A 14562-nucleotide genomic window follows, 5' to 3' on the forward strand; every position below is an offset into this window, starting at 1 on the left:
TTGAGAAAGCGCTGAACCTCATGGGCCCGGCATGGTAAGTGTGTGAGCTCTCCTCGCCTGAGAGCCACCATCAGGTTTCGGGCATCGTCACACACGACCATGCCTGGCTATAGGTACATCGGTGTCAGCCACAGATCTGCTTGCTCTTTCAGAGCTGTCCACAACTCTTCAGCATTGTGAGATTTGCCACCTAAGCATATTAGCTTCAGCACAGCCTGTTGTTGCGTATCCATGGGAGTGCTTCAGTGCTTCCAGCTTGTGACTGATGTGGTCATTTTGGAGATGGAGGCTGAAGAGGAGGGGGAGGCTGAGAAGGATGAGGTGCAGGAGCTGTAGACCGTGGGGGCAACCCTGATTGACCTAGGGCCCGCAATCCTTGGAGTCCGGAAGATGTGTTACGTCCCAAGGTCCGACTGGGTCCCGGCGTCCACTATGTTAACCCAGTGTGCCATCAGTGAGATGTACCATCCCTGCCCAAAAGCACTTGTCCACGTGTCCGTGGTTAGGTGGACTTTCCCGCTAACTGCGTTGTTGAAGGCACGGCTAATGTTTTGGGACACGTGCTTGTGTAATGCGGGGACGGCACATCAGGAGAAATAGTCTCGGCTGGGGACCGAGTACCGAGGGACGGCCGCCACCATCAGGTCGCAGAATACTTCCGTCTCCACGAGCCTAAAAGGCAACATTTCGACCGCAAGCAGTCGTGAAATGTGGGAATTTAGTAGGGTGGCCTGTAGGGCGTTGGCTGCATATTTTCACTTTCGTTCCAAGAACTGGGGTATGGACAACTGAATGCTGCGCTGGGACACGGACGTGGACGTGCTTCCTGATGCTGCTACTTGAGAGTGCGCAACAACAGGTGCAGGTCAGGAGGCATCTTCGCATGTACCATGGACAGAGGATTGGCTTGCATGCACAACAGTGGAAGAAGCATTGGTGCCACCCACAGATACTGTTCCTGGACCCTGGGGTTCGGCCCACAAAGTCGGGTGCTTTGCTGCCATGTGCCTGATCATGCTGGTGGTGGTCAGACTGGTCGTTTTGCCACCCCTGCTGATGCTGGTCTGGCAGGTGGTGCAAATGGCCTTTTTAGGGTTATCGGTAGAGTCTTTAAAAAACAGCCAGACTTGGGAAGACCTAGCAGTTGTACTGGCAACTTCCTTCATGTTTGTGTTACGGGGAACGGTTGCCTGCCTTCTGTCTGCAGCCACCACACTGCTTCTTCCTGCCTGTTGGGGTGCTCTGCCTTTCTCCCTGTGTGTGCTGCTGTCCTTGCTCTGCATGTCCTCCTGCCAGGTTAGGTCAGTTACTATATCATCCACCACCTCGTCTTCGACTTCCGCACCCTGATCCTCCTCCTGACTTTCTGGCAATTGAGTCTCATCATCGTCCACCTTTTGTGACACTTTTGCACCGTCACCTTCATGTGACCGTGGCTGCTCATATATTTGGGCATCGCTACATGCGATCTCCTCTTGCCCCGCTTCAAGTGGACCGGGCAAGAGGCCTGAATCTATAAATGCAAAAGTGAACAGCTATTCAGAGAGTCCAAGTGTGGGATCAGTTGTCTCTGAGCACTCAGCATGGTGGGAGAATGAAGGATCAGGGTGAGGAATATGCGGTCCAGACTCATGGCTACTGAGACTTGACCGTGTTGAAGACAGGGTGGTGGTGGTGGCTAAGTGACTGGAAGCATTATCCGCTCTCCAACCAACAGCCTTTTGACACTGCTCTGGGTTCAATAGTGGTGTGCTGTTTTCCCCTAGGAAGAAGGTCGGGCGAGAAGATGTGGGTGTTTTTGTGGCACAATTTCAGCTTGCCCACGGCCTCGGCCTCTGCATGCACCATCACCATCACGTCCAGTTCCCCGTCCCTTGCCACACGCCTTGCCCATTTTAAATGGTGGACAATATCTTACACGCTCACTACAAATGACTGAATTTGGAGCGAAGTTATATGTAATCCGTGTGATGGAGAAACCACAGTTTTAAATACCTGGCCTCTAGGTAACTATTTTGAACAGCAAACCAGTGCCTAAAACCTTGTTGACGCTCTGAAAAAAAATAGAATGGAGGCCAGAAATGTCAGAATTTTCAGAAAACGTATATGTGAGCCGTGTGACAGACAAACCACAGCTTTAAATACCTGGACTGTAGGTAACTATTTTGAACAGCAAACTGTGTCAAAAACTTTACTGACACACTGAAAACATATTTGAATGGAGGCCAAAAGAGGCAGTATTTTCAGCGCAATTATATGTGATCCGTGTGACGGAGAAACTACAGTTTTAAATACCTGGCCTGTAGGTAACAGGCAAACCGGTGTCAGTATTTTCACCTCAATTATATGTGATCCATGTGATGGACAAACCACAGTTTTAAATAGCTGGCTTTTGAGCGCTGTAATATGAAAAGGACCTGGCTGTATTCTGCAGTGCCAACAAGCAAATGGTGCAGAAAACGGTGTTCTCTGGATTGCATTTTAAGCAGATAATGAAGAATAAGATCCAAAAAAAATTATTCCTGGCCACTGAGACCTGAGGCCTTTGTCTAGAAATATCTAACAGCAGCAGAAGGCAGAACTGGAATGGAGCCTCTTGTGCTATATGCACTGCAGTCTGCTATATATACTGCCTGCCTGCTCATATTTACACGGCTTGCCTGATATCTCTGCAGATGGATTAGTCCTCAAAAGGACTGTTTGTTAAGATGGATATGTGTAATGTACTTGTTTTCTCCCTACACTACCTAATACACAACCAAATCTCTACCTAGCTCAGCAGCACCTCTCCCTAGACTGACGAGCAAAGAGTCGCCAGGTCTGATATAGACCTGATGACTCTGTGCGGCCATCCAATCACTGTAATGCCACAACCAACATGGCTGCGACATTACAGTGAATGGCGGGCAATACCTGCATGTTGATTGGCGCTCTAAACAGTGCAAAACATGCAGGGAGGGGACCCGAGCATGCGCCCGAGCATCTCACAAGTCATGAGATGCTCAGGTAGGTACCGAGTACTTGCGTATATGCTCGCTCATCACTAATTGTTAATGTATCAGCTTCAGGAGTGCATGGATATTATGAATGAACATTCCTGGGCATGGTATACAGTTTATTTTTGAAACATTTTTTGCAGTTATGTTTCCTTCTTAGATATTATTAATTGCATCATTGTCTAAATAGTGGCATACAAATTGGACTATTCTGTCTCTACTTACACTAGTTAATGATAAGTATTCTTGAAAGGTTTTCCTGTTAAAGTACCAGTTCTAATATACTTGCAAGAAAGGTATGATTAAGGAATACTTACTTCTAATATTTTTTGCAATTATATACAGAGTACACAAGACTGTATAATGAATGGATGCACTTTATGTAATGACCCATTTCCATTGCGAACAACATGTTTATCAAATATCAATTCAGTATTTCTACGACAGTGAATGCATAATGTAATTGGATTATCATTGTTTGTCTATCCACTTACTGTTTGATGTGCCTTGGTAGGCTTCAGGCTTTCACACCTGAATGGTATGCCAACTGTTTCCAGCTAAAGTTTACAAAATTGCATTGAAAATAGAACGTAGAAATAATATTACAAAATGTTTTGTCATCAAAATACCTGTTACAAATACATGATAATAATAATAATAATGTATCTTGCATTGGCCAAACTGTTTAATTAGATTCTACAGAATGGTTAAATTAGTGATTATTTAACAATTGGAAAAACTTACCTGATATGAAAACACATAGCAAAAGGGACAACACCTGGGAATTATTGTGAAAGTTAAAAAAGGAAAAGTCTTATGATGATGCCAAGTGCAGACTGTGTATGCTCAGTTCATGTAAAAAAAATTACACAGACTGACTACAAACAGTGACAAAATAGTTTGGCAAAAAATATTAATTGGTACATTTATGAAAATTATCAGCTGCCGACTAAGAATTAATGGGAATACACAGTGGGGTTTACATACTTAAAATCAAATATAAAGCAAATTCAATCAACTTGAATTTACCATGACAGATTGATACAGAGGGAGAGAGAACCCTTCCCTCTGTGAAATTTGGGGACAGAGACAGGTTAGGGATTTGTAAAGTGACAGTAAGGTGGCAGCAACATAATTGAAGGTTGCAGGCATTAGTAATGAGACAGATTTTCAGATTTTCTTTGAAGGCTTTAGGGAGGGAGCTCCATATTATGAAGGATATACAGGAAAAATCTAGGAGCTGAATGCATGAGAAGCAAAGATAGATCAATAGATAGATAGATACATTTCCATATAGATAGATTAATAGATAGATAGATAGATAGATAGACAGATAGATAGACAGATAGATACAGTATATAACAGATAGATAGATAGATAGATAGATAGATAGATAGATAGATAGGTAGATAACAGATAGATAACAGATAGATAGATAGATAGATAGATAGATAGATAGATACAGTATATAATAGATAGATAGACAGATAGATAGATAACAGATAGAGAGAAAGATAACAGATAGATAGATAGATAGATAGACAGATAGATAGATAGATAGATACAGCATATAATAGATAGATAGACAGATAGATAACAGATAGAGAGAAAGATAACAGATAGATAGATAGATAGACAGATAGATAGATAGATAGATAGATAGATAGATAGATAGACAGATAGATAGATAGATAGATAGATAGATAGATAGATAGATAGATAGATAGATAGATATTCAATCTGGAGTTGACCTGCAGCATGTATGGTACAAATTACATGTTTAGCCCTCATTGCAACTTCACTTCATACTCCTAAACACCATACTTTCTTATGGAAAAAAGTGTTAGCTAACTACAAACCTATCCATGTTCTCTTATCCTTAAAGAACTATGAAGATTTCTGAAAATTGTTTGTAATGATGTTATGTATGCTTTATTTTTAGATGGCCTTAATGCAGACAGCATCAAACAGTCTTCTCAACATCTGAACAGCCGGTGGACAGACTTCTGTCAGTTACTGAGCGAGAGACTTTCTTGGCTGGAATATCAAAATAGCATTATTGCCTTTTACTCCCAGTTACAACAATTGGAACAGACAGCAATTACAGCTGAAAACTGGCTAAAAGCACAAACTATAACAGCCTCTGAGGCAGAAACAGTCAGAACACAGTTACAAAAATGCAAGGTGAGTGATATTATATATAGGTATTTATTTCTCCTTTTTCTCATTATTTTGCATACATTTTGGAAAATTTACAAACGACACTATGTGTTCTTTACAACAATCATAGTTTCTCACATAGTCACAATATCTGTTTGTTGCCCATATTTACAAGAGCAAATGTAGTGATTACCCGTACTTATGAAGTTTTCTCAAGTTTTCTGACCAGAATGTAATAAAAATATATGAGACCATGTTATTGTTTGGCTGTAACTAGAGATGAGCGGATCAGGCAAAATTCTAATTTTCCTGTTCACATGTTTTTCCCTGGAAATTCAATTTTCAGAGGAGTTATTTTCCATGAATTTAATGTCCCTTATTATTGTTTAATGTCCCTTAACTTAAGAACACCTTTTCGCCCCTCTGCTCCTCACCACCACCCATCCGGTCCTTGTTGCATCTTTGGGCTGGCATCAGCAGCTGTAAAATCCCCAGGCCTTGGTTATTAGACCCAAGGCTTCCAGGTTTCCCAGGTTCAGCCGGGTTCTGCGCATGCGCCACAAACTTTATGGGCTCATGAACAAAAACAGCCCTCCTGTTGTGATCTTAGTTACTGCAGAGCTAATCTAAGTCTGCTCAGAGCATGCAAATCTGCCATACATGTGGGTACCTGGCAATCAAGTGACTAACCAGGTCAAAAAGCTTGAGCTCATTCAGCACTATGCACACTGCAAAAGAGAATCATCCATAGAGGTTTATTTATACTGTGCAGTTTACAACTATACAATTTATTTTTTGTTTCAGCTGTATACTGCCAACTGTATGGGAAAAATGCAATGTGGATTGAGCTTAAACCAGTACATGAAAACCTCTGTGCAGCAGACATGAGATCAATAAAAGGACTATATAGTGGATTTTTTAACAATTTCTAAGTGAGATAATTTTAGTTAGTTCTTTATTTGATGAAGGAATTTATCACCATTATTAATTATGCAAAACTGTCACCATTGTTATAAGTTGTTTATAGAAGATAAAGATTAATTCAGACATCCTTAAATGTGCCATATCTTGCATAAATGCTACACTACAGCTTATTCTTGCTTGTTGTGTCAAAGACAGACACATTTCATTGTACGGCAAAGAAGGCTGAAGAATAAAGGCTGGTAGCGTTAGTCATATATCCTGGAAATGGACAAAATAATGGCTCCAGAGATCAGTCTTATGACATATCTGTAGACGGTTTTACAGTTTGGAATAAACTTTAAATTATAGCACTTTCATGAACTTCATGATCAGTGGCACAGATCCAGTCGTAGAAACTTATTGGTAGGATAACTTTGGCAGCAAGTCTATTGGTGTATATCTCTGAAATCGCTGCTATGCTTGTAAAATGCTTGACACACAACTATATTAGTCATCAACTGCTTGAGAAAAAGATCTTAGGAATAGGGATATATTTTTACCATTTTGTTGTCATGATAATGTGCATAAGTTATTTAAGTTATATAAAATACATATGGAGGTAATTATTGGGTTTATGGGCAATGAAAATATTTTAAGTGGACAGACAAAAACAAGTCCACTTTTGCAATCACTTTTTACTTTTTCTAAAGCATCTAGAATTGCAAAATACTTTACAGCTTCTGAAATAAACAGACTTATTTTCAACTTTAGCCATCCTCTTGAAGGTCAGAACTATGGCATACTAACTGCGAAGCAGTCACAAAATTGCAAATATTTATGTAAAATTATCAACATATGACAAATATAAGATTACACACAGACAAGACTGATATCATTGCAAAAGATCACAACTAGAAATGAGTACAGTAAAAAAATATATTGTGCTACCTACTATACCCAAGATCCCTTTTAGCCACAATGAGGCTGAGTGATTAAAGAGACTCTAGCTCAATATAAAATACATAGTTTAATAATACAAATGATAAAATACAAAAAGCAACAATAAAAATAAGGCAACAAAGGGGAACCTTAAGAAAAGGTTTCCTCCCCTTGTCTGGAGGTTCCCCTTTGTTGCTTATTTTTATTGTTATTTCTTGTATTCTATCATTTACATTAATAAACTATGTATTTTTTATTGCGCTAGACTCTCTTTATTCACTCAACCCTCATTGTGGCTAATAGGGATCTTGGGTATAGTACATGTATAAGTGTCTAGCATTTGTATTTGGCTATTTGGACATATAAGATTAATATTCTGCTACCTGTAGTGTATGGGCAGCTCCATGGGAAGCAATCTGTCACCACAATATGCTAACCTGTTTATGACTAAACTAGAGGAGGAGTTTGTATCATCCTGTGTAATTAAACCTCTAGCATTCCCCCATAACATTGATGATCTACTAATAATCTGGACAGGTTTAAACAATGACTTGCTTACCTTCCACAATAACTTCAACAAGTTCCACCCAACCATCAAGTTCACCCTCAAATTCTCAAAATCTGAAATACATTTACTGAACATGGCCATATACATCAAAGACAATACCATACAAACATCAATTTACCATAAACCCACCACAGGACGTTCGGCATATCTTAGATGGAGCACCTTCCATCCAAGACACACAAAAAAATCCATCATCTATAGTCAAGCTTTGAGGTACATTCGGTTCTGTTCTAAAAGTGAAGATAGAAAACTACACCTGCTATTACTGAGGAATACATTCCTACAACAAGGATACCATCCACTGGATATAGATGAAGATATCCACAGAGCCACAAGGATCCCAAGAAGCAGCCTCTACAAACAGAGGGAAGATAACAACAGGGTGCCTCTTATGGCCACTGACAACCCCTACATGAGCATCTAAAGGAAAGTTGGTGCTGATCTTAAACATATATTCCACAAAGACCATAGACTGAAAGAAATCTATGACTTTTCTCCTACAAACAGCCCCCTAATGTAAGAAATATCTTGTCAGAAGCTTCCTCTCATCCCCATCAGAGAAGTGCACATTCTCCTGTAATAGTAAAAAATGCAGGACTTGCATCCACATATTACCAGTTAACGCAGTCCACATACCCAACAGAAATCAAGGCTATAAGATCATGGATTTCTTTTCATGTATATCCTCCAATGTTGTGCACATGATACAGTGTACTGGAGGTTTCTGTATGTACCTATACAAACAAGGATGAATCTACAGAGGCATACTATGAGACTTAAACTGGGCACGCCTGGGGAAAAACATTTTTCTGGACCTGAACATAGTATTATGGATTTAGAAGTCTTAATACTGAAAGATCATTTTAAGGATGACAGAAATACAAAAATATGGGAATTTAAGTTGATAAGAATATTCAAGTCTTTGACAATAGTTCTCAATCTAACACCAGGATTTATGGTTCTAGACTGGCTCCCGATAAGCAAACTCCTAAGCTATCTCTCTTACCACCTCTGCATTTGTAACAAAGCCTTAATTTTATAACCTTGGTTTATCTTTAGTAGGCATCAACCAATCCACCACATGCACAAATGTCCTGTTGTAACATCTCTTAAATGTTGTGCTCTTGCCTCAGTGATTCATTTGCAAACCTGCCTGATGAAGGAGTGTCTGTGCTATGATAGCTTGCAAATGCAATTTTTCTAGGTAGCTAATAAAGGTATAACTCCTAAAATACTTTTAGTTGTTTGAGGGCCTAAACGTAGTTACATCAACTAGAAATTTGAATCAATGTAAATTGAATTGAAGTAGAATTTCATGAAGTTCTCTGGTCCTGGTGAATTTGTCCAATTTGTGATTGGTGCCAATCCCCAAAAATTGCCCACCACAAAAGGCTGACATGACATCAGGTGCGACCACACAAGCTTGCCCATAATATCTAGCAGCAATCATATCACATTATATTAGCATATCCAATCAAAGAAGGTGTATTATATTTTTATTTAGGGTGATTTAAAATACTGAGAGGACATGAAAGTGCACATCTTAACAATAGTGGCTAAAACATTGGACAAAAACTTCGATAGTAATGTGTCTTATAACTGCTGAACAGGAAAAGATGAGTGTAGTAACCTGTGAATAATGAAGAGATTCAAATCATAAGGGGAGAGAGACATAGGAGAGATGCAAGCAGCAGTGACAGATTCAGTGTGATTGATAAATTATACAGTGTAGCTTGCATCTGTCCTGCTGCATTTGATTATACAATTGCAGATTTTTTTTCATTCTTAGTGGACTAGAAATCAGCAGCAAAGCTGGACAAAAGAAAAAAATCAATCAATGATTAGATCATTTTCTTCCACATGCCATGTAGGGATACAGCTAGCATGAAGAAGGTGCTCTGGTCAGATAAAACAAAAGTAGAACTTTTGGGGCTAAATGCAAAATTGGGGCTAAATGCAAAATGTCATGTGTGGTGTAAACCTAACACTGTGCATCACTCTGAAGACATGATACCCATCATCAAACATTGTGGTGGCAGCATAATGCTTTGTGGATGCTTTTCTTTAGTAGGAACAGGGAAGTTTAGCATACCAGTGCTATCTTCAGAAGCCTGCTTCTATCGGAGCACCGCAGCCGCCATCTTACCCCCGGGGGCCGCAGTGTCCGCAGCAATGCCTGCTGCAATGTTGCTTCATCCAGGGGAGCCATCCGCCCTTCCAACATTAGCTGTCACCGGAGAAGATATTCATCCTGGCCCACATGCTGGCACCACTGTGAAAACATCAAGCCCAGTGCCCAAGAAGGTGGCGGAGCCCCCATTGAACTGAGCCACACAGTCTAGCAGCAGTATGTCACAGACAGCATGGCAAGTCAGAGCACAAATGATCCCAGAGCACCCGTTTCATCTTCCAGCATCTGCCACCTCAGGGCCGTTTCACTCTTTGCTAAGAAGAATATGTCAGAGAGGTTGCTGCATGTTTGAAGAGGCGGGCTTCACAGGAAGCTCAATACGGCAGTAATCGACTTTTAAAAAGGAGTTACTGAAAGCCATGGCCTTTTAGCAGGAGTTCCGTGCTCTTTACTTGAACTGGGACCCTGACAATTACAAGGAGGAACAGCTTACTGCTGTAACCGTTATTCTAGTCAGAGTTTCAGTGAGCTCCTCAGATGATAGTTGGAGACCAGCCAGTGAACAAGTCAGGAAACATGAGAGATTAATAACTCCCATTCCAGTGGGCATAGAGATGGACTGACCTGAAGACGCTTGTAGGGTAGCCAAGGACTAGCACCCAAAAGGCAGATGGAATTCCCTTGTCTACGCAGCACCTTTAGCCTACCAGATTACTACACTGTGGACACAGGAGGAGTACAAGTCTGTAGGATGGTCCCTCATAATGGAGATCAGAACATAGGAATTCTATGACATCATGAAGGTTAGAGGAAGTGGGGATATAGGAATAGGAGTCTGCTGGGAAATGCCACTCCAGTGGGATAGAAGAAGACTCTATCACTCTGTCAGCTTGGATAACAAGATAGGCTCTGTTTACATATCATATGTGCCGTTTCCTGCATCTGTCGCTTAATGCCCGTATGAGAAACTTTGTCATCTGCACATGTTATATTATACCATCTATGATCCTTTTTTGCTGTGTTACAAGTAAAAGTTTCATCTGTTTTAAAGTTCATCTGCTACCTGACTCTCCTGTCTCCCTCTGCACCACCATCACAACTAGTGAGGGGACAGTATAAAAGCAGCGCTAACCCCTGCCTGCCCATAGCTGTGTGCCTTATTTACAGTGCACTCAAGCACCAGGCACCAAGCACAGCCACCACCAACCCCCCCATGTGACAGCAAGAAGGATCCGACCCATGCCCGATGTATTGGGTCCCCTGCACTCTGGGTGTCACAATTCCAGCGAAAGGTGGTCCTTCAAAGTATTAACTCAGGGGGGCTGAATACAAATTCAAGTCAATTTTCAGATTTATTTTTTTAAAATAGCTAGAAAACATAAAATCCCAATAAAATACATTTGTTTGTGGGTGTAATGTGAAAAAATGTTGAAAAGATCACGGGATATGAGTACCTTTTCAAGGCACTGTATATCCCAATCTTAGGTTGACGTTTGCCAGAGTTAAAGAGGTACATGAGCTAGGGCTGCATTTCCCGGCAGCTTAAAAGATTTGATGAAAACTTGAAGAATACATCCACATTTTAACCGCTTCCCGACCGCCCACTGTAGATAAACGTCCGCGCTGCCTGGGCTCTGTGCAGCGTGGACGTTTAAAAACGGTGGGTGGTCTCGCAGTGCTCAGGACCCCTAGGGTCCTGCAAGCGCTGTGAGAGCGGTGCAGAGCGTTAGCTCTGACAGGGAACATCATCGGGACCAGATTAGATCAGGTCCCAGTGATGTTAAACCTTTGCTGTCTTCTATATGCCGCGATCTATAGTGATCGCGGCATATAGAAGACAGCAGGAGGAGAGGGGGTCGTCCACTTACCTCTCCGATGACCCCTTGATTGCTTTCAGGACCTGGCATTGCTATGGCAGCTGGAGGTCACATGACCGCCTCCAGCTCAGCCATATATGGTGTCCTTCCTGTCTGGCTTCAGCCTGTAGCTGAAGCCAGACAGGAGACTGTGAAACAGTCAGTGAAGATCTCATATAATTTAATACATGTCTACTACATTACATGAGATCAGGGATCAGAAAAATAAAAATTAATGTCCCATACAGGGACTAAGTAAAAATGTAAAAAAAAGTAAAAAAAAATGTTTTGAAACTGTTCAAAAAAAAATACAAAATAAATAAAAATAAATAAATAAAATATTAAACCGATAAATCCATATATTTATGCAAAAATAAAAAAAGTACACATATTTGGTATTGCCGCATCTGAAACAACCCGAGCTATAAAACTGTCACACTAATTAACTCCTTATGTGTACACCGTAATAAAAATAAATAAAAAACGGAGCAAAAAACTATGCTTTTTCCTCATATCGCCAAACAAAAAGTGGAAAAAAATGCGATCAAAAAGCAAAATGGAAATAGAAATGGTACCGCTGAAAACATCATCTTGTTCCACAAAAATTAAGCCGCTATACAGCTCCATCAGCCAAAAAATAAAAAAGTTATACCTCTCAGAATAAAGCAATGCAAAAAAAATATTTTTTCTATAAAATTTTTTTATTGTGTAAAAGCGCCAAAACATTAAAAAATATACAGTAAGTGTAGTATCGCTGTAAACGTACTGACCTGAAGAATAACGCTGCCTGATCACTTTTACCACACGCAGAACGGCATAAAAAAAAACCTCAAAAAACAATTCCTGAATTGTTGGTTTTTGTTAATTTTACCTCCCAAAAAACGGAATAGAAGGCGATCAAAAAATATCACGTACCCACAAATGGTACCAATAAAAATGTCAACTCGTCCCGCAAAAAACAAGCCATCACATGACTCTGTCGGCCGAAATATGGAAAAATTATAGCTCTCAAAATATGGCGATGCAAAAACTAGATTTTGCAAAAAAAAAGCGTCTCTTAGTGTGTGACAGCTGTCAGTCATAAAAACCCGATATAAATCTGGTATCTCTGTAATCGCACCAACCCGAAGAATAAAGTAATCTAATCAGTTATATCACACTAGGAACGGCGTAAAAAATAAATAAAACCAATTCTTCACCTGCTACTGATTTGTTTATTATGTCTCCCAAAGATCGCAGTATGGCTCGGCACACATTTATCCTGCGCTCTGCGCTGAGCACTTACGCCAGAGTTTCCATGTAAATCTCTGAAATATGTGATTCAGCCGGAACCCATGACGGAAGATTCCCTGTAATGAGGCAGATATAGGCCACTGTGGATGCCGTCTGGCCTGTGATCCCACGGTGTCATTTGTTTTAGGCGTGCATAAAAGTGCGGTTGGCCACAGTTTTGTGCACTTCTGAAAAAAAGGACACCGCTAAACAGAGGCCAGACGGAGTACAGAGTAACTCTGCTGCCTCATTACAGTGAATGGATGCCGCAGGGGTTTCATCTGAATTACATCACTTGGAAATTTAGATGGAAACCCCGATGTAAGTGCTCAGCCTAGAGCGCCGGATAAATGTTACGTAAAATGTTCCCAATAAAAGCTTCAACTCAGTCCTCAAAAAAGCTAGTCCCCACTCAGGTCCGTCATCTGTTAAAAATATAAGGGACTTCCAAGTTACTGGTAGCAGAAAGGCTCTGGAAAAGCGAAATGGCCCTTGCCCCCCAAAAGAAATTCAAAAATTTTGTGCTCCCAAATCCAAATGCCTATTCTACAATAATTTGTTCTCCAATTGTCAAATAGCACTCCGTCCCCCCCAGATCTCGCCATATGGCTGAGCGGTACGATACAGCCACATATGGGGTATTGCCACTTTTAGAAGAAATTGTGTGACACATTTCGGCACCATTTTTACCCATTGCCCTGTGTGAAAATGTAAAATCTGTGGGTAAAACATTTTTTGTGGTAAAAATATAATTATGCTTTTTTCACTGCCCAATGGTATAAATTTAAAAATTAAAAAATACTCACTACTTCCCTAGATGAATTCCTTGAGAGGTGTAGTTTACAAAATGGGGTCACTTGTGGGGGTTTCTGCTGTTTCGGCATGTCAGTGACTCTTCAAATGTGACATGGTGTCAGCTGCCTATCCCAGCCAACATAGCGCTCCTTTCTCTTCCGAATCCTGCCGTACACCAAAGCAGTGGTTTTCCCCCACATATGGGGTATCGGCGTGTTCAGGAGAAATTGAACAACAAACTTCATGGTGCAATTTATCCTGTTACCCTTATGATAGTACAAAATTAGGGAAAGGAAAACATTTTTTGTGGGAAAAATGTGAAAATTTTATTTTTATGGCTCAATATTATAAACTTCTGTGAAGCAGCTGGGGGTGCAAGGTGCTCACCACATATCTAGATAAGTTCCCTAAGGGGTCTAGTTTCCAAAATGGTGTCACTTGTGGGGGGTTTCCACTGTTTAGGCACATCTGGGGCTCCACAAATGCAACTTGGCGTCCGCTAATTATTCAAACAAATTTTACATTCAAAAAGTCAAATGGCGCTCCTTCCCTTCCAAGCCCTGCCGTGCGCCCAAACAGTGGTTTGCCTCCACATATGGGGTATCGGCGTGTTCAGGAGAAATTGCTCAACAAATTTCATGGTGCAATTTATCCTATTACCCTTATGATAGTACAAAATTAGGGAAAGGAAAACATTTTTTTGTGGGAAAAATGTGAAAATTTTATTTTTATGGCTCAATATTATAAACTTCTGTGAAGCAGCTGGGGGTGCAAGGTGCTCACCACATATCTAGATAAGTTCCCTAAGGGGTCTAGTTTTCAAAATGATGTCACTTGTGGGGGGTTTCCACTGTTTAGGCACATCAGGGGCTCCCCAAATGCAACATGGCGTCCGCTAATTATTCAAACAAATTTTACATTCAAAAAGTCAAATGGCGCTCC

At 40.7% G+C, this 14562-nt stretch overlaps 1 protein-coding gene across 11 annotated transcripts in view; it reads left to right on the top strand.

The window, feature by feature from the left end:
* The window catches only part of DMD (dystrophin), a 3940859-nt gene that overhangs the window by 1718026 nt on the left and 2208271 nt on the right, over window positions 1-14562 (top strand). For all 11 annotated transcript variants that reach the window (XM_073664716.1, XM_073664719.1, XM_073664714.1 and 8 more), the window contains one exon: window positions 4939-5180. In XM_073664716.1, coding sequence (XP_073520817.1) covers window positions 4939-5180 — 242 coding nt within the window. The remainder of the gene's footprint in view (window positions 1-4938; window positions 5181-14562) is intronic.

The sequence above is a fragment of the Phyllobates terribilis genome, unplaced genomic scaffold, assembly GCF_046119375.1.
Source record: "Phyllobates terribilis strain yellow unplaced genomic scaffold, ASM4611937v1 Scaffold_2__4_contigs__length_985480577, whole genome shotgun sequence".
In the NCBI taxonomy this organism is placed as follows: Eukaryota; Metazoa; Chordata; class Amphibia; order Anura; family Dendrobatidae; genus Phyllobates; species Phyllobates terribilis.